At 49.5% G+C, this 22,433-nt stretch overlaps 1 protein-coding gene across 1 annotated transcript in view; it reads left to right on the forward strand.

The window, feature by feature from the left end:
- Positions 1-22,181, forward strand: part of gcgrb (glucagon receptor b) — a 55,591-nt gene extending 33,410 nt beyond the window's left edge. The window contains exons 2-14 of the mRNA XM_023800346.2: positions 1,956-2,099; positions 3,744-3,840; positions 3,952-4,059; positions 6,128-6,219; positions 6,473-6,579; positions 6,917-7,085; positions 13,536-13,695; positions 14,653-14,713; positions 15,350-15,419; positions 19,025-19,113; positions 19,314-19,458; positions 19,913-19,954; positions 20,171-22,181. Coding sequence (XP_023656114.2) covers positions 2,046-2,099; positions 3,744-3,840; positions 3,952-4,059; positions 6,128-6,219; positions 6,473-6,579; positions 6,917-7,085; positions 13,536-13,695; positions 14,653-14,713; positions 15,350-15,419; positions 19,025-19,113; positions 19,314-19,458; positions 19,913-19,954; positions 20,171-20,542 — 1,566 coding nt within the window. The 5' untranslated portion in view covers positions 1,956-2,045 and the 3' untranslated portion in view covers positions 20,543-22,181. The remainder of the gene's footprint in view (positions 1-1,955; positions 2,100-3,743; positions 3,841-3,951; positions 4,060-6,127; positions 6,220-6,472; positions 6,580-6,916; positions 7,086-13,535; positions 13,696-14,652; positions 14,714-15,349; positions 15,420-19,024; positions 19,114-19,313; positions 19,459-19,912; positions 19,955-20,170) is intronic.
- The last annotated feature ends 252 nt before the right edge of the window (positions 22,182-22,433 follow it).

A 22,433-nucleotide genomic window follows, 5' to 3' on the forward strand; every position in this document is an offset into this window, starting at 1 on the left:
AACGGCAGAAGATCATAAGATCGAGCCCACTGTACTGGATAAGGCTGTTACGTTTTATTCTTCGCTGTATTTTTCATGTTCCCTGTCTGACTTTAAAGGTTGGCTAGGCGTTTTGGGTCCTCAGCTTCTATGGACTGTGTGTCACTTTGTGAGGGTACAGTCTTACCGCTAAAGAAACAAACTGGATATCTGAGTTGAATTGTTTACCCAAGGTGGAGTACACACTAAACTCATGTTGGAAGTGTGTCTCTGAGTTAATTGACCTTTCTGAGGTAGTGTACACACTAAACTCATGTTGGGAGTGTGTCTCTGAGATAAATGGCCTGTCTGAGGTAGTGAACTGCTAAAGGTGTGACTGTTACATCTACCCACAACTCCTCCCCTCCCCCTTTTGTGTCACTCAACGAGCCTACTCAGGGCAGGTGTGAAGTGGAACTACCCGGGAGGATAAATTTGTGGACACTTACAACCTTCCTCAGACTGAAGAAGCTGCTTGGATGAGCAGTGAAACGTTTCTACCTTACAAGAAAGAAGTCCATTTGCCATGATTCAACCACCAGCCATGTGTGTATATGTTTTGCAATTGGATGTTTAAATGCAGTATGATTAAGTAAAAAGGGGTTCGGCTGGAAGGAGATTAGATTGAACGGGATTGGCTGGAAAGGAATTAGCTGGAAGAGGATAAGCTGCATTCAGAATTGAAGGAATTCACACGGAAGCTTCATCCCTAGGCAATCACACATTGTACAAGGGTCTCACTTAGAAAAATAAAGTTTTTGTCCCTGGGCTGCGATTAGGTCCCTCACATTATCACCATGGTAAGCGCTCGGTGAGGGGGGGGGGGGGGGGGTTGATTTCTACATGAGACTGCTTTGTCCGTCACGGAGATGTGACCTCACCAAGGAACCTTAGCATTCACTCTCTCAGCTTGCAACCTGCTGAATTTGCTGATACCATTTTAATACATCGAACGGAGTCATGTGACACTGTGGGACCAATGAGAAGAGCAGTTACCTGCTAAGTAATGTGTGATTGGATGATGGTTAAGCACGTAGCAAAGTGAAATGGTTCCGGTTTGCCTTTGTTCAGGGAACAGTCATGTGACATTTGGAAATGATGAACTTTCCTTGTGATTGTGTGCATCCATTTCACAAGGACAGCTTTGGAAATTCACTGCACCCACAACTCTACATCGGTCGTGTTTATTGATACTCTGACAGTACTCTCTATGACTGTCAATTGGATGCAGGCCTCTCTTGGCCAGAGTGAACTGCATGCAGGGAGGTTTGTAGGTGGGGTGGGTACTACTGCCATGAACACATGCCCCCAGCCAGGAGACTGGAACAGAATGGAATTTGAAACGTTTTAGCCAAAAATGTTTCCACAATCCAGGTGTTTTTTGCAGAAACGTTTCAGATTTCGTTCCGTTCTCCGACTTCGGCCACAGATCCTGACAGACACCAAAGGTGGGTGATGGTTGCCATGGGAGATGCAGGCGCACGCAGCAGAGCATAAACTGTGAGGGGAAGAGTCACACTAAACCGCGTTCATCAGTTTGAACTGCCTATTTCTGGTTTGATGTTTAGCCTTATCTTCTGTTTTGTTTGTTTTCATTCGAATTTCTCTGCAATTTTGATCCTCTTTCATAAATTCCTGGTTCTATTTACTTCCATTAAACACAAATTCCAGGCTCTGCAGCCTGGGGCAGTGGAGCTAAATGCCAGCGAAGATGCAGTACAGCAGTATATGTCACAGGGCACATGGTAAAGACAAAGTAAACGAGTGTCCTGTGTCTGTGTTTGCCGCAATATACTACAAACAGGTTGAGAAACACGCATAAGGAATAGTGATACTAACAGTGACCTGTGTTGGTAACATTAATAACTTGTGTGAAAGTGACATTAAGACTGAGTATGATGGTGATATTAAGACTGATTGTAGTGTCTCTGGTCCAGGCCATGTGGTGTGTCCAGATGAAGCCCCATCAATGAGCTGAATCCCCTGATCCCCACACCCCCTCCCAGCGTTGACTGCAGGACTGAGGGATGTCACAAGTGTTTTTCCTGATAGCCCTGCTCATGCTCTCTTCCAGCACCCAGGTAAGGACAGCATCTGAGCCCACACGCCTGGATAAGGGGGTACCTGAGCCCGCACGCCTGGGTAAGGGGGTACCTGAGCCCACACGCCTGGGTAAGGGGGTACCTGAGCCCGCACGCCTGGGTAAGGGGGTACCTGAGCCCACACGCCTGGGTAAGGGGGTACCTGAGCCCACACGCCTGGGTAAGGGGGTACCTGAGCCCACACGCTTGGATAAGGGGGTACCTGAGCCCACACGCCTGGGTAAGGGGGTACCTGGGCCCACACGCCTGGGTAAGGGCGGCACCTGATCCCACACGCCTGGGTAAGGGCGGCACCTGATCCCACACGCCTGGGTAAGGGCGGCACCTGAGCCCACACGCCTGGGTAAGGGCGGCACCTGGGCCCACACGCCTGGGTAAGGGCGGCACCTGGGCCCACACGCCTGGGTAAGGGCGGCACCTGGGCCCACACGCCTGGGTAAGGGCGGCACCTGGGCCCACACGCCTGGGTAAGGGCGGCACCTGTGCCCACACGCCTGGGTAAGGGCGGCACCTGCGCCCACACGCCTGGGTAAGGGCGGCACCTGGGCCCACACGCCTGGGTAAGGGCGGCACCTGGGCCCACACGCCTGGGTAAGGGCGGCACCTGGGCCCACACGCCTGGGTAAGGGCGGCACCTGAGCCCACACGCCTGGGTAAGGGCGGTACCTGAGCCCACACGCCTGGGTAAGGGCGGCACCTGATCCCACATGCCTGGGAAACGGCGGCACCTGGGCCCACACGCCTGGGTAAGGGGGTACCTGATCCCACACGCCTGGGTAAGGGGGTACCTGATCCCACACGCCTGGGAAACGGCGGCACCTGATCCCACACGCCTGGGTAAGGCGGCACCTGGGCCCACACGCCTGGGTAAGGGGGCACTTGTGCCCACACGCCTGGGTAAGGCGGTACCTGGGCCCACACGCCTGGGTAAGGGGGTACCTGAGCCCACACGCCTGGGTAAGGGCGGCACCTGAGCCCACACGCCTGGGTAAGGGGGTACCTGAGCCCACACGCCTGGGTAAGGGCGGCACCTGGGCCCACACGCCTGGGTAAGGGGGTACCTGAGCCCACACGCCTGAGTAAGGGGGTACCTGGGCCCACACGCCTGGGTAAGGGCGGCACCTGGGCCCACACGCCTGGGTAAGGGGGTACCTGAGCCCACACGCCTGGGTAAGGGGGTACCTGGGCCCACACGCCTGGGTAAGGGCGGCACCTGGGCCCACACGCCTGGGTAAGGGGGTACCTGGGCCCACACGCCTGGGTAAGGGCGGCACCTGGGCCCACACGCCTGGGTAAGGGGGTACCTGGGCCCACACGCCTGGGTAAGGGCGGCACCTGGGCCCACACGCCTGGGTAAGGGCGGCACCTGAACCCACACTAAGTAAAGCAAGACCCGAGACTTGAATCAGATTTGATGAGTTAATCTCAATGTTAATATTTTATAACTGATAAAATGATTTATTTATGCTTATTGTATACCTGTATAAGGTCTTCAAATGAAATGAGAGACAGTTTCCCTGTTTGATTTTCTCCATGCTTGTTCTGAGCGTGATCGTGTGCAGTCAAAATGGTTTCACCATGCTTGAGATGCTTGATGTTTTCAAATTAACATATTGTTCCCAGGTTTCCTCAACAAAATCCTTGAAGGTCTTGATGGAACAATGGATGAGCTACAAGAATGAATGTACCCACAACATCAGCCATGACCCCCCGGCCCCTGGTGAGGCATCTTGGTGGTATCATGCACCTGTGCCGTGATGATGTCTCTCAGTGAAACGTAACACCAGCCTCTCTGTTTCTGCCTCCTTGCATCTTCTGGGATTCTTCTCAGTTGTGGTCTGCAACCGAACCTTTGACAACTATGCCTGTTGGCCTGATGGGATGCCTGGTACCACCGTCAATGTGTCCTGCCCCTGGTTCCTGCCCTGGTACCACAAAGGTGAGCAGGTGCTAGAGAAATAAAGTGAAGTGTGGAGCCTTCACTGGTCTGAAATAAGACAGCAGAAGAGCACAGCTGGAGATCAGAGAGGCTGCCACTGTCCGCTGAGTTGAAGATGGAGAAGCACCCATTGAACAAGATCTATCAGCTTCTTTGAATAAAAGTTTCAGTTATGCAAAGTTAAAGGGTTACTTTTGCAAAGAGTCAAAGCTCTGCGATAGTCAATTACAGAGCTTCCCCCAGCTTTACTTTCGTTCCTGGTTTATTAACGTGAGGCAGAAATTCACACCAGCGCACTTCTGCAGACCCCCCTGCAAACTCCACGCCAGAGATCTGCAGCAGAAGATCTCAGAGATCTCAGTGGCAGGCTGCGGGCCATGGACACATGAGCAGCTCCCTGGAAAAGCAGTCAGTGCAGAGGCATGCAGAGCAAAACGCATCACTCAAGACGACGAATAAGGCGTCGGGGGGAGGGGGCAAGAGGGCACATCAGCACTGAGGAAATCAGCACGAAGGCAGATTGTAACAATGCTGACCTATACTCAGTGATACTCATAAGTGATACTTAGTTATACTTAGTAAGGAAGGCATGGCCCCTGGTGCAGACCACCCCTGATGTAGACCACCCCCATTTCTAGAGCCCAGTGAAAGGCAATAAGAACCACCCTCTTTGTTTCGGAAAACTGAAGGTGGTGAACGAATGTGACAATTACTTTTCCTGTGCAGTGATATTTCTGATGTCCTGCATTTTTGCATTTCCCTTTATAATTGTATTTAAGGAACAACATTTATAATCCATATATCTTTAAAAAAGTAAAAAATATCACAAAAACACAGTCAGGATCTGTTAAACCTTTTAGTCATTGTACGGAATCTGAGAATAAAATTATACTCAGCATTCTTCTGAGTATCTGGAAAAACATTTTATTTCTGCACGCATGGGGTTTGGATATCAGGAATGCGGCCAGAGGAAGAGGCAGGTACAGGGGAGATTGAGACCTTAGTCGCTGGGGTCGCTGGGGTGAGGGTAGAGCAGGGGTCACTCGGGCCTGTAGTGAGGGTAGAGCAGGGGTCACTCGGGCCTGGAGTCAGGGTAGAGCAGGGGTTGCCGGGGCCTGGAGTGAGGGTAGGGCAGGGGTTGCCGGGGCCTGGAGTGAGGGTAGGGCAGGGGTCACTCTGGCCTGGAGTGAGGGTAGAGCAGGGGTCACTCGGGCCTGGAGTGAGGGTAGGGTAGGGGTCACTCAGGCCTGGAGTGAGGGTAGAGCAGGGGTCACTCAGGCCTGGAGTGAGGGTAGAGCAGGGGTTGCCGGGGCCTGGAGTGAGGGTAGGGCAGGGGTCACTCAGGCCTGGAGTGAGGGTAGAGCAGGGGTTGCCGGGGCCTGGAGTGAGGGTAGAGCAGGGGTCACTCGGGCCTGGAGTCAAGGTAGAGCAGGGGTTGCCGGGGCCTGGGGTGAGGGTAGAGCAGGGGTCGCCGGGGCCTGGGGTGAGGGTGGAGCAGGGGTCGCCGGGGCCTGGAGTGAGGGTAGAGCAGGGGTCGCCGGGACCTGGGGTGAGGGTAGAGCAGGGGTCGCCGGGGCCTGGGGTGAGGGTGGAGCAGGGGTCACTCGGGCCTGTAGTCAGGGTAGGGCAGAGGTCGCCGGGGCCTGGGGTGAGGGTAGGGCAGGGGTCACTCAGGCCTGGAGTGAGGGTAGGGCAGGGGTCGCTCGGGCCTGGGGTAAGACTTTGAGACCCTAGAGGTTGAGAGTAATATATGTGAGTAAAAAAAGGGACTTTGGAGGCAGTCATTAATTGGGGGTGGGATGGGGGGAGCTGCAGAATGTTCATGTGAGTTGGGGGCAGTGTGTGCAGTCCACATGGAGGCATCTGACCGTCACAGTGGAATTTTTGGGGACAAGCTGGAGGAAGGGAAAGTCGAACAAATCGCCCTCACACCGTGTGTGTGTGTGTGTCTGTCTGTCTCTGTGGGTGTCTGTGTATCTGTCTGTCTACATGTCTGTCTGTGTGTGTTTATATGTGTGTCTGTGTCTGGCTGTGTGTGTCTGTGTCTGTCCGTGTGTGTGATCTTCAGTCCAGCAGGGCTTGGTGTATCGCGCCTGTGGTGCAGATGGACAGTGGGGCCCCAAGAACACTAGCGAGTGTGAGCAGGACGACCCCATGGAGGTGCAGATAGCCACAGCAAAACTACATGCCTGTGAACTTTACTTAACATATATTTTTTTAATTATGGCTTTTAAATATATTTGTATTTAAACTTTTCATTGTATTTTAAATGTGTTTTCTATTATGTTTTTGATAAATTTTAATGCTTGTTATATTTTTATACATTGTGTACGACTGCATTGTGCTGTTAGCTGTCCGAGAGGTAGGGTGTGGCCTGTTTGGCGTGGACTGATGATGTCATATGCCCTTGCAGCAGCAGTATGGCAGGATCCTGGGCAAGCTGAGGGCCATGTACACTGTGGGATACTCACTCTCCTTGGGGGCCCTGGTCCTGGCACTGGCCATCCTGGGGGCCTTCAAGTGAGAGCCAGCTGGGCGGGGCAGTATGAGGAGAGCATGAAATGAAACCTCCACAGTGCACTCCACCATATGCACATGAATGATAGCTGCATGCTCTTTCTTGCAGGCACTATAGATTAGTTCTGATACCCCGGTCAAGGGAGTGTGGAACGTATTACCTAAGGAGCTATTCTTATAGTCGGGAGAATGAGCTCTGCTGTTAGCTGGCACATGGATCTTGCTTGTCTGTGATCTGATGCCTATCTGCAGGGGGTTTAATGAGGAAATGATGCAGACTCAGTGATGAGCAGCTCCCAGGGCCAGATGGCCTGAGCACCTCACACCCTTGTTTTCCCAGGAAGCTGCACTGCATGCGCAACAATATCCACATGAACCTGTTTGCCTCCTTCATCCTGCGGGCTCTCTCCATTGTGGCCAAGGACGCCCTGCTGGACACCACCAACTACAGCCTGTCTCAGGGTGCTGCCACACCTGACTACCAGGTGGAGCACTGGCTGAATCCTCAGGTAGGCTGCCACTAAGGGGCACAGTCCTGTAGGTGGCTCCCAGCTTGCCCTCTGTGTAACTTCATTAACTTCAAAATGGTCATTTTGTAATTGTATGAGGTGATTGATCTTTCATTTGCTATCATCTTATGAAAAAAAAATCCTTTTGTAAAAATCAAAATCAGATGTTCCAACCAAAATAAAACTGAATGATAAAAAATGAAAATGAAAGTTATTTGTCTGGGGTCTAATGATTTAAACTAAGTTTATATGCATGATCATGCATAATAAGTCAGGCTGTTTAATACCCTTGGATCACAGTTATCTGGCCCAAGATCCTGAAAATATGCTAAAAATGGATGACAAGCAAAAAAAAAAAAGAAAGAAAAAAGAAAAAACAGGAACATGCATGCATTGTCAGTATGTGGTGAACAGGGACAAAGTCAGGCTGTAAAGTGCATGATCATGCATGGAAAGTCAGGCTGTAAAGTGCATGATCATGCATGGAAAGTCAGGCTGTAAAGTGCATGATCATGCATGGAAAGTCAGGCTGTAAAGTGCATGATCATGCATGGAAAGTCAGGCTGTAAAGTGTATGATCATGCATGGAAAGTCAGGCTGTAAAGTGCATGATCATGCATGGAAAGTCAGGCTGTAAAGTGCATGATCATGCATGTAAAGTCAGGCTGTAAAGTGCATGATCATGCATGTAAAGTCAGGCTGTAAAGTGCTTCATCATGCATGTAATGTCAGGCTGTAAAGTGCTTGATCATGTATGTGAAGCCAGTCTGTAAAATGTATGATCATGTATGTAATTTTAGGCTATAACATGATCATGCATGTAAAGTCAGGCGATAAAGAGCATGATCATGTACAGTATGTAAAGTTAGGCTATAGCACAGGTGTAACGATATACAGTACTCAGCTCACGAGACAAGATGAGACACGATATTGGGTTCATGAGAATGAGACGAGATGATATTTTAACTATATTTTGAGGAAAACTTCAAAGAGGAAATATATTACTGGAAATCAGCCTTTTATTTGATTAATTTGAAAGACAAGAAATGCTAAATAATGCAGATGTATGGTGAAATGTGTTAAATAATCACCATCATCATATGCAGTAAAGAACAGAACAAATATCTAGCACCATAAAATACTCAAATGAGAGGCTTCTCTCGTATTTGACCACTCAATTGAACATAAAATATAATATAAATAAAACAATATAAATAACAAATATAAAACATTTTTTTAACGTTTTTTTCACCGGTGCAGTAGATTTAAGTGAAGAGCTATGATGGTGCTGCGAATGCCTTTGCATAGTATTAGCATTAGCCGCTGTGTACGGCATTATTTTCCTACAATGCGTACAGATGGTTCATGTTTTGTCTGTCACTGTCTCGCCGTTTATGTTTTCTGCCGGGTACACAAAATGCTGCCACACAAAAGTTTTGAAAGTGTCTGGGGCATCTACTACGGTAATTTCCTCAGATGCCGACATCCTTACATCAGCTGATTTGCTGGGAGGGGCTTGCACATCACTGGGGCTGAGGTGGCCAGGGTGGTTAAAGAGCTCCGTGGCGGCCGGTCCCCAGGGGTGGACGAGATCCGCCCGGAGTACCTGAAGGCTCTGGATGTTGTGGGGCTGTCGTGGCTGACACGCCTTCTCAACAGTGTGTGGAGGTCAGGGACAGTGCCATTGGATTGGCAGACCAGGGTGGTGGTCCCCTTATTTAAGAAGGGTGCTTCGGGAGTATGGGGTCCAGGGTCCTCTGTTGTGGGCGATTCGGTCCCTGTATGAACGGAGCAGAAGCTTGGTCCGCATTGCCGGTAATAAGACGGACGTGTTCCCAGTGCGGGTTGGGCTCCGCCAGGGCTGCCCTTTGTCATCGATCCTGTTTATAATATTTATGGACAAGATTTCTAGGCACAGCCAGGGTGTTGAGGGTGTCCAGTTTGGTGGCCTCAGGATTGCCTCGCTGCTTTTTGCAAATTATGTCGTCCTGTTGGCTTCATCTGCTGGGGATCTCCAGCATGCACTGGGGCGGTTCGCAGCCAAGTGCGAAGCGGCAGGGATGAGGATTAGCACCTCCAAGTCCAAGACCATGGTTCTCAGCTGGAAACGGGTGGTTTGCCCTCTTCGGGTCGGGGAAGATGTACTGCATCAAGTGGAGGAGTTTAAGTATCTCGGGGTCTTGTTCACGAGTGAAGGTAGGCGAGATCGGGAGCTGGATAGATGAATCGGAGTGGCGTCTACAGTTTTGCAGGCGCTTAACCGGTCCGTCGTGGCTAAGAAAGAACTGAGTCGAAAAGCAAAGCTCTCGATCTATTGGTCCATCTTCGTCCCTACCCTCACCTATGGTCATGAGCTATTGGTAATGACCGAAAGAATGAGATCGCGAATACTGGCAGCCGAAATGAGGTTTCTCCGCAGGGTGTCTGGGCTCTCCCTTAGGGATAGGGTGAGAAGTTCGGATATCCGGGAGGGCTTCAGAGTAGAACCGCTGCTTCTTCACGTTGAAAGAAGCCAGTTGAGGTGGTTTGGACATCTGGTACTGATGCCTCCTGGGCGGCTACCCGGAGAGGTTTTCCGTGCATGTCCTACAGGGAGGAGGCCCCGGGGCAGACCCAGGACTCGCTGGAGGGATTATATCTCTCGGCTAGCCTGGGAACGCCTCGGTGTCCTCCCCGAGGAGCTGGTAGAGGTAGCTGGGGAGAGGGAGGTCTGGGTGTCTCTCCTGAAGCTGCTACCCCTGCAACCCGAACCCCGGACAAGCGGAAGATAATGGATGGATGGATGGATGGATGGGACGAAATGTCCCCACAATGTGATAAAAACCTGTTATTTTGACGTTTTTGGAATGATTTTTTCGGTCCCCACAAGGGGAATTTTTATAGAAATCTTAGCTCTGATGGTTGTCTGTGCAAACATGCCGAACACCAGTTTGGAGTATCCAGCCTTCTTGGAGACCCTGGAGTAGGTGCTGGAAGGTGCCCTGTCTGGGGACTCCATTATTCTGATGACTTTAATGCTCACGTGGGTCATGACAGTAAAACCTGGAGAGGTATGATTGGGAGCAATGGCCTGCTCAGTCGGAATCCGATCAGTGATCAATTATTGGACTTCTATGTTAATCACGTTTTGTCCATAATGAACACCATGTTTGAGCATAAGGGTGTTCATAAGTGCACCTGTTACCAGAGCACCCAAGGTCGTAGTTCACTGATCGATTTTGAAAAACATATTGTTGGATTTATATTCATATGTTTTGGACACTGGGTGAAGAGAGGATTATAGCTGTCAGCTGAACACCTCTCGGTGGTGAGTTGGATCCAGCGGTGAGGGAAGATGCAGGATAGACCTAGTAGAGCCAAACGTATAGTGAGGGTGTGCTGGGAACGTCTGGCAGAGATCCCTGTCCTTGATTTCCCTCTCCTGTCTTCCTTCCTCAGGCTCCCTGGCTTCCCTCTTCTCTCTTCCTTCCCCCTGTCAACTTACACCTCTGACAGAACTTCTCTCCCAAGGGGATGTTGAACCTGAATGGGGCATGTTCCAGGACTCCATCACTGACATGCCAATGCTGAGCTGTGGCCATAACATTTTTGGTGCCAGTCGCAGCAGCAATTCCCAAACCCGGTGGTGGACACCAGTGGTAAATAAGAACATAAGAACATAAGAACTATACAAACGAGAGGAGGCCATTCGGCCCATCGAGCTCGCTTGGGGAGAACTTAACTAATAGCTCAGAGTTGTTAAAATCTTATCTAGCTCTGATTTAAAGGAACCCAAGGATTCAGCTTGCACTACGTTATCAGGAAGACTATTCCATACTCTGACTACACGCTGTGTAAAGAAGTGCTTCCTTAAATCCAGTTTGAAATGTTCTCCCGCTAATTTCCACCTATGGCCACGAGTTCTTGTATTTGAACTAATGCTGAAGTAACTATTCGGTTGAACAGCATCCAAACCTGTTAGAATCTTATAGACCTGGATCATGTCCCCCCTCAGTCTCCTTTGCTTGAGGCTGAACAGATTTAGCTCAAATAACCTTTCCTCGTATGACATTCCTCTAAGACCAGGAATCATTCTTGTGGCCCTACGCTGCACCTTTTCTAAGGCCGCTATGTCCTTTTTAAGATATGGTGACCAAACCTGTACACAATATTCTAGGTGAGGTCTCACCAAGGAATTGTATAATCTTAGCATTACCTCCCTTGACTTAAACTCCACACACCTGGAGATGTACCCCAACATCCTATTGGCCTTTTTTATTGCTTCCCCACACTGGCGAGAATGAGACATGGAAGCATCAACATACACACCAAGGTCTTTCTCATAATCAGCTACCTTTATTTCAGTAGGTCCCATAAAATACCTGTACTTTATATTTCTGCTCCCTACATGGAGTACCTTACATTTGTCTATGTTAAATTTCATCTGCCAGGTGTCAGCCCAGTCACTAATTAAATTAAGGGAGCTGTCATGGTCTTGGTTAGCTTGTGGGACAAGAGGGAGATCAGGAAGCAGCTCTGGTGATTGCTGAAGCAAAAATTCAGGTTTAGTAGGAGTTTGGTGAGTCAGTTAGCCTCGAAAAGGTTCTGACAAATCATCAGGACACTCAGGAGGGGGAAGCAGGTTATCACCAATGCAATTTATAGCAGGGATGCAGAGCTGTTGACCTCAACTGGGGATATAGTCAGGCAGTGGAAGGAATATTTTGAGGATCTCCTAAATTCCACTGATATGCCTTCCTTGGAGGAAGTAAAGCTGGAAGACTCAAAGGAGGACTTGCCCATCACTGGGGCTGAGGTCGCTGAAGTAGTCAAACAATTACTCAGTGGTAGGGCTCCAGGGGTGGATAAGATTCACCCTGAGTTCTTAAAAGCTCTTGATGTTGTGTTGCTGTTCTGGCTGACACGCCTCTTCAACATTGCATGATTGTCGGACACAGTGCCTTTTGATTGGAAGACTGGGGTGGTGGTCCCAGTGTTTAAGAAAGGGGATCAGAGGATGTGTTCCCACTTTAGGAAGACCACACTCCTTGGCCTCCCTAGGAAAGTCTATGCTGGGGTACTGGAGAGAAGGGTACACCTGCTGGTTGAACCTTGGATCCAGGAGGAACAATCCAAATTCAATCCTGGTCTCTTCACCTTCAGGATACTGGAGTGTTCATGGGCTGTATTCTCAACCAGTTTACATGTGTTTAGTGGATTTGGAAAAGGCATACGACCATGTCCCTCAGGGGGTCCTGTGAGGGGTGCTTCAGGAGTATAGGGTTTGTTGTTGCGGGCCATCAGATCCCTGTACAAACGGAGCAAGAGTTTGGTTCACATTGCCAGCAGTATGTCAGACTTGTTCCAAGTGGGTGTTGGACTCCGCCAGGGCTGCCCTTTGTCATTGATTCTGTTCAGCTTTTATGGACAGACTTTATAGGCATAGCTAAGGAGAAGAGGGGGTCTGGTTCAGGGACCTCATGATTGCATCTTTGCTTTTTGCAGATGATGTGGTCCTGTTGGTGTCATTGGGCTGTGACCTGCAGCATGCACTGGGGCGGTTTGCAGCTGAGAGTGAGGCAGCTGGGATGATGATCAACACCTCCAGTTCTGAGGCTATTGTTCTTGTCCGGAAAAGGGTGGATTGCTCTTTCCTAGTTGGGGATGAGATGCTCCCTCAAGCGGAGGAGTTTAAGTATCTCAGGGTCTTATTTACGAGTGAGGGAAGAAGGGAGCGGGAGATTGACAGACGGATCAGTGCAGCGTCTGCAGTAATGCAGACATTGTACCATTCTTTTTTTGGTGAAGAGGGAACTGAGCCGGAAGGCAAAGCTCACATTTTACCAGTCGATCTACATTCCTACCCTCACCTATGGTCATAAGCTCTGGGTAGTGACTCAAAGAATGAAAGAAAGAGCTCAGAGATTCAGGAGGGGCTCAAAGTAGAGCCATTGTTCTTCTGCATCAAAACAGTTGAGGTGATTCGGTCATCTATCAAATATGCCTCCTGGATGGCTCCCTCTGGAGGTGTTTTGGGTGTGTCCAACCAGGAAGAGGCCCCAGGGCAGACTCAGGACATGCTGGAGAGATTATATATCTCAGCTGGCCTGGGAACACCGTGGTATTCCCTCGGTGTAGCTGGAGGAGGGAGCTCATGAGAGGGTGGTCTGGACCTTCCTGGTAGACTGCTGCCCCCACGACCAGACCCCAAATAAGTGGCAAAAAATGGATGGATGGAAAAATCTGCCACGGTAATCAAAAAACAAAAAATTCCAAAAGACTTCTATTTCGTTTAGTTACTTATAGTTAAGGGTTAGGGCTGGGTAAGGGTTAAGGTTGTCATTGTTGGCATTAGTGTTTTGCCTATAGAAATGAATGAACAGTCCCCACAATGATATGAGTAAAAGTCTGTGTGTGTGTGTGCGTGTGTGTCTGTGTCTGTGTATGTTCACACGTCTCTGCTCCTCCCAGACAGCTACAGGGTGCCGCCTTGCTGTGGTGATGATGCAGTACAGCGTCATGGCCAACAACTACTGGCTGCTGGTGGAGGGTATCTACCTACACAACCTACTGGTGGTTACAGTCTTCACTGAGAAGAATTACTTCAACATCTACCTATGCATTGGTTGGGGTGAGCTGATGTGTGTGTGTTCTGTAGTGTAACTCATCTGATCAGTCTAGAGCTAAACTGGTCACTATGGTTTCCATTGTCACACAAACAGCAGGTTGTTTTAAGCATTTTAGTCCATCAGTTTTCAAGGGATTATTGTGTGCAGGAGATGGAAGAGAAGGAAGAGGATGATAAGAGAATGGGAAACCTGGGAGCATGGGGAAGGAACATAGGAGAGGGAAGCCAGGGACTCAGGTGGAAGGAACATAAGAGAGGGAAGCCAGGGAGTCTGGGGAAAGGAAGAGAGGAGAGGGAAGCCAGGGAGTCTGGGGAAAGGAAGAGAGGATAGGGAAGCCAGGGAGTCTGGGGAAAGGAAGAGAGGAGAGGGAAGCCAGGGAGTCTGTGGAAAGGAAGAGAGGAGAGGGAAGCCAGGGAGTCTGGGGAAAGGAAGAGAGGAGAGGGAAGCCAGGGAGCCTGGGGAAAGGAAGAGCGGAGAGGGAAGCCAGGGAGTCTGGGGAAAGGAAGAGAGGAGAGGGAAGCCAGGGAGCCTGGGGAAAGGAAGAGCGGAGAGGGAAGCCAGGGAGTCTGGGGAAAGGAAGAGAGGAAAGGGAAGCCAGGGAGTCTGGGACAAATGTGACAGGAGGGGGAATCTGGAGAGTCTGGGGAAGGAAGACAGAAGAGGGAAGCCCAGGAGCTTGGCAAAGGATGAGAGAAGAGAGAAGCCAGGGAGCCTGAGGGAAGGATGACAGGAGAGGGAAACTAGGAAACCTGGAGGAAGGAAGATAGGATATGGAAGCTAGGGAGCCTGGGGCAAGGGTGACAGGAGAGGGAAGCCAAGGAGCCTGGGGCAAGGATGACAGGAGAGGGAAGCCAAGGAGTCTGGGGGAGGGAAGAGAGAAGAGGGAGGCAGGGAGCAGGAGAACGACTGGAAGGAGGGAGCAGTGGCTGGCTTGCTCTTATCATGTCTCCATCCCATAGGTGCCCCACTGATATTTGTGTTGCCCTGGGTGACGGTGAAATACCTCTATGAGAATCATGAGTAAGTTTCCTCCTTCTGTCTGCCTGTCTGTGTGTCAGTTTGCTGGTTCTTTTACAATTTTGTCCCAGGCATGCAAATTGCTGCAACACAATGTAGGGATCCATGCCCTATCAAACCAGCATCTTATTAACCTGAAAATAGTTTTACCATATCAATGGGTGGGCAGAGGGAGCTCAGCACAGCCATGCTGCTTAACAGTGAGGAAGCCTGTTTTAATTAATGCCTCACTGCAACATGCCCTGGGTATGTCGTTAAACTGCATCCTGCCCTGCAAGCGGTCATTGCAGGGATACGTTTTGGGGGTTGGTGGCAGGATTGTCACTCCAGCCACTGTAAAACTGCTCAGTATAAACAGGCACGATACCCTTTTGCTCTCCAGGGGAGTAGCTCTGCTGCAGCCGCAGGAAGGCTGCACGCATCATGAAGGGGATGGGGGAAAGCCTTCGGGAGCCCCATCCCCAGATGAGTCGAAACCATTGGAGAGCTAATAGGGTCAAGCCTGTTGGGGATCAGGGCTGATGTAATGCAATATGAAATTGCTGCACAATCACATAACAATAATATAATAATAATAATAATAATAATAATAATAATAGCAATGGTATCTTCTTTCTGACCCCCCCCCCTGGTGTCCAGGTGCTGGGAGAGGAACATCAACATGGGCTTCTGGTGGATTATCCGCTCTCCGATTGTGTTCGCTGTGCTGGTCAGTCCACTCGACTACTCTGCTCTCCTTCCGCGGTGCTCTCCTTCTTCTCCTCTATCCTCCCTGTTGTATTTGCTATCCGCTGTCCATTCCTCTTTGCTGTCCTTCCTCTCCACAGTCCATCCTTGCTGCCATCCTCCCTCTCCACTCCCCTTCCTCACTGCTGTCCTTCCTCTCTGCTCCCTTTCCTCTCTGCTGTCCTTCCTCTCCGCTCCCCTTTCTTTCTGCTCCCCTTCCTCTCTGCTGTCCTTCCTCTCCACTGTCCTTCCTTTCTGCTCCCCTTCCTCTCTGCTGTCCTTCCTCTCCACTGTCCTTCCTTGCTGCCGTTCTTTCTCTCCACTCCCCTTCCTCACTGCTGTCCTTCTTCTCCACTCCCTTTCCCTCTGCTCCCCTTCCTCTCCGCTTCCCTTCCTCTCTGCTCCCCTTCCTCGCTGCCATTCTTCCTTTCTGTTCCCCTTCCTCTCTGCTGTTCCTCCTCTCTGCTGTCCTTCCTTGCTACTGTCCTTTCTATTTGCTCCCCTTCCTCACTGCTCCTCTTCCTCTCCACTTCCACTCCGCTCCCCTTCATCTATGTTCTCCTTCTTCTGGCATCCACTGAGTTGGCTCATGCTGGTTTAGCACCCAATGTAACTGTAGCAAGACATTTATAATTACAAATTCATCATTACATGGGGGTTGGAGCTGGGTCCTTTGAGGAGCTTGGGCTCCTCCTTCCTCCACCCCCCACCCCCCACCACCTTTGTGCCTCCACACCCCGCATCATGGCCATGTGAGAAGACAGCCACATGACCCCTCAGGTTGCTCACAAAGCACATGCACACATAATGCAACCATGCATAAACACAGTGTATCCATGCACAGCCAAAGCTGGGCCCCTGTTACTGGTTCTGTTGGACTGTTCTATCAGATGCACACAAAATGTCATTCTGGGATGTGTCTGTAGCCCAGGGCTGATGCGTATGCAGAGTGTGGTTTTGCTTCGTTTCGTGGTGTGTTACTGTCAGGGTGCAGGACACCTCAGCATGTTAGGGATGTGTCCGGGGAAACAGCATGGACGCCATGAAGTTGTGGAAAAAAGGGGTTTATTCAGAGAAATCGCCAAACACAGAACAGAAAACTAATGAACAAACGTCAATTACCGAGCAGGGGTAAGACAGACTCGGAAGCACTAAATACCAGAATTGATTAACAAACTAGACACAGCTGAGAACACAAGGATTCCACATGAGATAACAAGGGGGCATGGCACACAGGAGGATCAGAGGAACAAGTCATGACAGAACCCGCCCCCCAAAGGCGTGCACACCGGGTGCACCTAAAGGGACCAGAGGGGATAGAACTTGGGACAGCACAGGACAAGACTTGGGGAAACAAAAGCAAGAATGTTAACGCACCACACCGACTCTAGACTGGTGGACGAAAACACCAACCAGAACAGACAAACCATGGGGAACGCAGAGAGATACAGGGACACCAAAGACAGGAACAACGAAGGGACCACACCAGGGGACAGAAAACCAACAGGAGGAACAAAAGGACTAGGAGGGAACACAGGCGGAACAGAGGGACAGGGAGCAAACACAGGGGGTACAACACCAGGAGGTATGGAAGCAAAGGGCGGGGGGAAAAGGGGAGCCAGAGGGAACCCTGGTGGGCAGAAGGCGGAAGTTGCAGGGGCAATGGCCGACCGCAAGGCTGGAGCAGGTGGGACCCTTGGCGATCGTGAGGCAGGGGCCGGAGGCGACGCCGATGGGGGCGAAGAGGAAGGTGGAGGGACCGACAGAGGAGGGAAGAGAAGGGGACACTGGAGGAGGCAAGGAGGGAGGAGAAGCCACCGCAGGCGCAGCCACAGCCAGTGAAGGCGCAAGTGATTGACGAGTTGGAGTCGGGGGAACCACAGGCGACCGACAAGGCGTCAGAGGAGGGACAGATGCCGCCCAATAAGGCACTGCAGGGGGATGCGCAGGCGACCACTGAGCCGGAGCCTGGGGGACCGCAAGCGAGCCAGGGGGTGTGGCGGGAGGGACCCAACACCTGCACAGGTGTCTTCTCCCTCTTTGGGGCACCAAATGCCAAGGTCTTGGCCGGGATCTGCCACGCTGGGGTGGCGGCTGGGTTGACCCACCAGAGGGGTGCCATGGGGCAATCAGGGAAATTCCTGAGGGGTCCCACTCAAGCTCCTCCTCCACCAAGGGGGAAGGAGTGGTGGTCCAATAGTCCGGGACTTCCTCAGGGACAGGGACCAGGGGATCAGGAACCATGGGGGCAGGAGCAGGCAGACAGGCTTCGGGGCACCGGCAGAGCAGCAGGCAGATGGGCTTCAGGCGCAGGCGGACTAGCAGGCAGATGGGCATCGCGCGCAAACACCGCTGGTATCGGGACAGGCTCCTCCTGACACGCCATCGGTGAGTTACCGGAGATCAAGATGGCCCCCAGGAATATGGCCAGCATGTCCTCCTGTCTCAGCTTCCTTCTACTCCTGCGAGCTGGCACTGTGAAGTCCGGCAGCTTACAAGGCAGGGAGGAAGAAGACCACAGTTGATGGTCGCCTGCGGGATCATATCTTCAGCATCCCAGCTTCTCAGCCGGGTCAAATTAATCTGCACCTCCTCTGTTACCTCAGGCTGTCCGAGCCAGTAAATCACCTCACCCAGAAGATCGAGGTGTTCCGCCTCGCTGAGGGGAGGTGTTTTCTTTTGTGGTCTGGTCATTCTGTTAGGGATGTGTCCGGGGAAAGAGCATGGACACTGTGAAGTAGGGGAAAAAGGGGGTTTATTCGGAGAAATCGCCAAACACAGAACAGAAAACGTATGAACAAACGTCAATGACCGGACATGAGTAAGACAGACTCGGAAGCACTAAATACCAGAATTGATTAACAAACTAGATACAGCTGAGAACACTGGGATTCCACATGAGGTAACAAGGGAGCGTGGCATACAGGAGGATCTGACGAGCAAGTCATGACACAGCATCACCACCACCTACGCAGCTTCATACTGATTAGTGCAGCTCACAGGAATGGCCGTTTCTGATATCCAGACATTCAGATACACACAGAATGTAATGGACTTCTTTTCATTTTGAAACACTCTTGGAGTGTATACCTAAACAAGGGATACACAAGGATTTCTATGATTATGTTTTTTTTTCTATGGTGGCATAGGTATGGCAAAGCAGTAGCATCCTGTTGTAAGCAGGGGCTCATAAGGACAAGGATAACATTGACTGCTGAATCAGCCGTTTGTTGTGAATGGAATGGAATTATACCTTCAGTCATTCGTGGAAGGTTGTGAAGTATTCGGTGCCTCTCCAGACTCAACAATAAACACACGCAACTGCAGTGCCAAAGTCACCTCATGACCTATATGACATAATCAAGCGTTGTCACCAGGAAAATGTCCAGAAGGACAAAAAAGGAGACATATAAGAAAAACTCTCAAAGTGATGTAAGAGAATCTCCCCTCGCTGTAACTCAATACAGATGTGGGCTACTTACACTAGAGTTGCCCATGTGCATTTGCCTAGGAAGCTCCGTATATGTACATGGTCCCCCAGGGATTTGGTGGATTGGTTTACTCTCTCTCGCTTCATCTCACCCTTAGGTGAACTTCTTCATCTTCATCCGGATCATCCGGATCCTAATGACTAAACTCAAGGCTCATCAGATGAGATACACAGACTACAAGTTCCGGTGAGAGACCTTGCTTCCTGACCCTGTGTCTGTAATCTGCACGGCTCTACCTTTTCCTTAGCAACTTTTCTTCTTTGTTATGTCCAACCTGTTACTGTTTGTATTTTTTATTAAATGTAATTGAAGGTTATTAAAGTCTTGTATCCTCACAAAGCATGCTGGGTAATGGCATATAATCTATACAACTTCTTTGCCTTTAGACTGGCCAAATCAACTCTTACCCTAATTCCTCTGCTGGGCATCCATGTCATCCTCTTCATTTTTGTGGTGGATGAGAACACAGCTCCCATGGACCCTCTACGCCTTGCCAAGCTCTTCTACAACCTCTTCTTTAACTCCTTTCAGGTATGACTATGATGAGGTTTTGCTGGGTAAGATGCTTTTAGCAAGTGGTCACTGAGCATCTATTGCGTAACAGTGCGGTAACTTGTACCTGAAATTCCGATGACAGTGTGCAATCATTTTCTTGAGTTCTGTCATTGGTTTGTGGGCTGTGGGGATCCAGGATTGACCTACATTCAGGGTCCCTCCCCCTATCCAGGGCTAAGTTTTAATGCAGCCCTGCCTATAGATTGTTGATGTGCATGGTGTTCCAAAGAGTTGTGAGCAATGACAGCTATGGATTTAGTAAGATTTGTGATGATTTGTAAGGATCACAGAGTAGTGCCCATGGTCATGGTTCCCATTCTCCAAGTATCCTTACAGCTTTCATCTTGACTATATCTCAGGTATCATTATAACTCTAAGAACCGAATAATAAATATACAAAACTCTAAGACTGATGCCATCATCATTCCAGGGTTTGCTGGTGGCCATCCTGTACTGCTTTGTCAACAAAGAGGTTAGTCTCCACTTCCCCTCACAATACAAGAGTTAGTTTATCTGTAACAAGTTCCCAAAAATGGAAACCTATAAAGCTCACTGTATCTGCCCTCCTTTTTTTCATTGAAACTCTCCCTCCTTTTTTCTCCCCAGTTCTAAGTTTCTTCTTCATAAATTAGCTCCCTTGTCCAGTAAACCATGACCCTCCTCTCTGTCTCTTTCCCTGGGTCCCTAGGTGCAGTCAGAGATCCTGAAGAAATGGAGCCGGTGGAAGCTGGGGAAGGACATCGATGAGGAGTACCGGCACACCCACAGCCAGACACCCCACGTGAAGAGTGGTAGTATCGTGGCCAATGCGCCCGAGCCACCTGAGGCCTCCATGCAGGCAGAGCCTACAAAGCCTTCCACGACTGATGCCCAACCCACAGAGAGCTGCCAGCTGGTCACCAGCTGTCCAAATGGTACCAAGTTGGGCAAGCTTGACGAGAAATTCCCTGACCCGCCACAGGATGGCACCAGCACCTGTAGCACCTTTGTTGAGTGTGCCTGCGTGGAGGATAATATGCAGCGCTATGAATTCCCACCAGTTGTTGCTGCTTCGGAATGAAGGCATTGTGTTGGTTAACCCCTCTGGAAACAATCTTGACTTGTAGAGCCCTGTCAGGCATAGGCCCCAGACAAAGAGGGTGCAGGGAGAGGATGAAAGGGAAATCTGCAGTTTTTTTTTCTTGTGGCATTGTGTGCCCTGGGAAAAACACATCATGTTGCCCATGGTTATGCCAGACCCTCTCCACAATCACAAACTCTGAGAGTATACTCTGTCCGTGGTCTCCCATGACCATGCTGAAGAGTAATGTGCAGGCCTTTGTGTATGCCTGTGGAGGCAGTCTACTTTTTTCCCTCTATTTTAAATGTACAAATGCTGTGATGATTGTCTGCACTTGCTTATGCCTGTTTTATGAAAAACATAGACACATGGCATCACAAAGGTCTGGGGAATAGATCACGCTTTTTAATAGAAGACAAGACTTTTATCTGGGATAAGCGCAAAGAAGAAGTGTCAGCTGGGGGATGCAAAATGAGCAAAAGCATGTGAGCAAATCCCAATGCTTGCTGAGGACAGTGTACAGGAGCGTGGCGAGCATGCTGAGCAAGTTCAGTACACCGGAGCATAGCGGGCAGGCAGTCCAAGCACAGCATACAGTAGTGTAGCAGTAGTGTTGACACGGCACACTTTCTGTTCACAGAGCATATCACTCACATGCAGATGTGACATTATATGCTCACATGTGCAGGCCTTGGTTGGCATCAACATCCTGAATAAAATGTGGCAAAATTCAGTGAGAGCCAGGGTTTGCAGCTGAAGACAGGGTCATCCACCTGGCAAACTACCAGCAGCAGAACGCCGAGAAAGTGAATGAGTTACATATAAAAGCTAGCCTGTAAAGGCAGGATTATGTTGGAGTGACTCAATGGTTTAACCAAGTCAAAATCATTTTGGAATATCATTTCTTAGAGAGGTGTTAATATTTTGGGATTATTTCATGTTTCAGAAAGAGTAACATAGTGAAAATATATCAGTGCAGAAAAAGCCTCCCCAAAAAGTGCAGCAAAGTGCCACATGTATGTTCCTACTTCACCTAAGCTTGTCCACTCTGGCATGATGATACCAGCCCCTAGTCGACCATGGTCACTAAACATCATACGCATAAAAGACACCAGCCCACCGCTGCTACCGCTGGCTCCAGTCCAACTCTCCTAAAATGCTGTACCATTATGTGCTCAGTCTGAAAGAAACAGCTGATGTGACCTTGTAAGCTAAGGATTGAACAAGCCTAAACTGGAGACTGAACAAACCAAAACAACAACGGTGAAATTGCCTGACCTTTACTCAAAGCCTCTTTGGATTCACACTCCATGACAAACAAACATTTGCTCATGCGCGCACACAGGGACTTCACTGCGAAACAGATGGCCTCTTTCTACATTCAGAAGATGGAATCATAATCTCCGTGAGTAAAATGGCAGCTTATTTGACCCAGAGGTGACCAAAATGCCTCCTGTCTTTGTGAGGAAGTCTGTTGAATCAGTTTCATTTGCTCTTGCTGGTTGAGATTTTCTTCACATTATTATATGTGACTTTATGAGAGACAATACAAAACATCCCATTCTACTGAACAATGGATCAAATTTATGAATGAAAAATGAGGATTTTTTTAAATAAAATGCATAAGAAAAGAAATATCTTCTTGGACTATTGGTTGCTGATTATTGGCTAATTGGTTAATAACTTTAGTTATTAGAACAACTATTAGTTGATCAGTAAATGACAGGATTGACTATTGGTTGATTGGTTAATGGCTTGTATAACTATTGGCTAATTGGTTAATGAGTTGTATGACTAATATTTGATCGATTAATGAGTTGTATGGCTATTAGCTAACTGATTAATGATTTAAATGACTGTTGGTTGACGTAAATGTACAGTATCCAGTGTA

The sequence above is a fragment of the Paramormyrops kingsleyae genome, chromosome 5 (assembly GCF_048594095.1).
Source record: "Paramormyrops kingsleyae isolate MSU_618 chromosome 5, PKINGS_0.4, whole genome shotgun sequence".
In the NCBI taxonomy this organism is placed as follows: domain Eukaryota; kingdom Metazoa; phylum Chordata; class Actinopteri; order Osteoglossiformes; family Mormyridae; genus Paramormyrops; species Paramormyrops kingsleyae.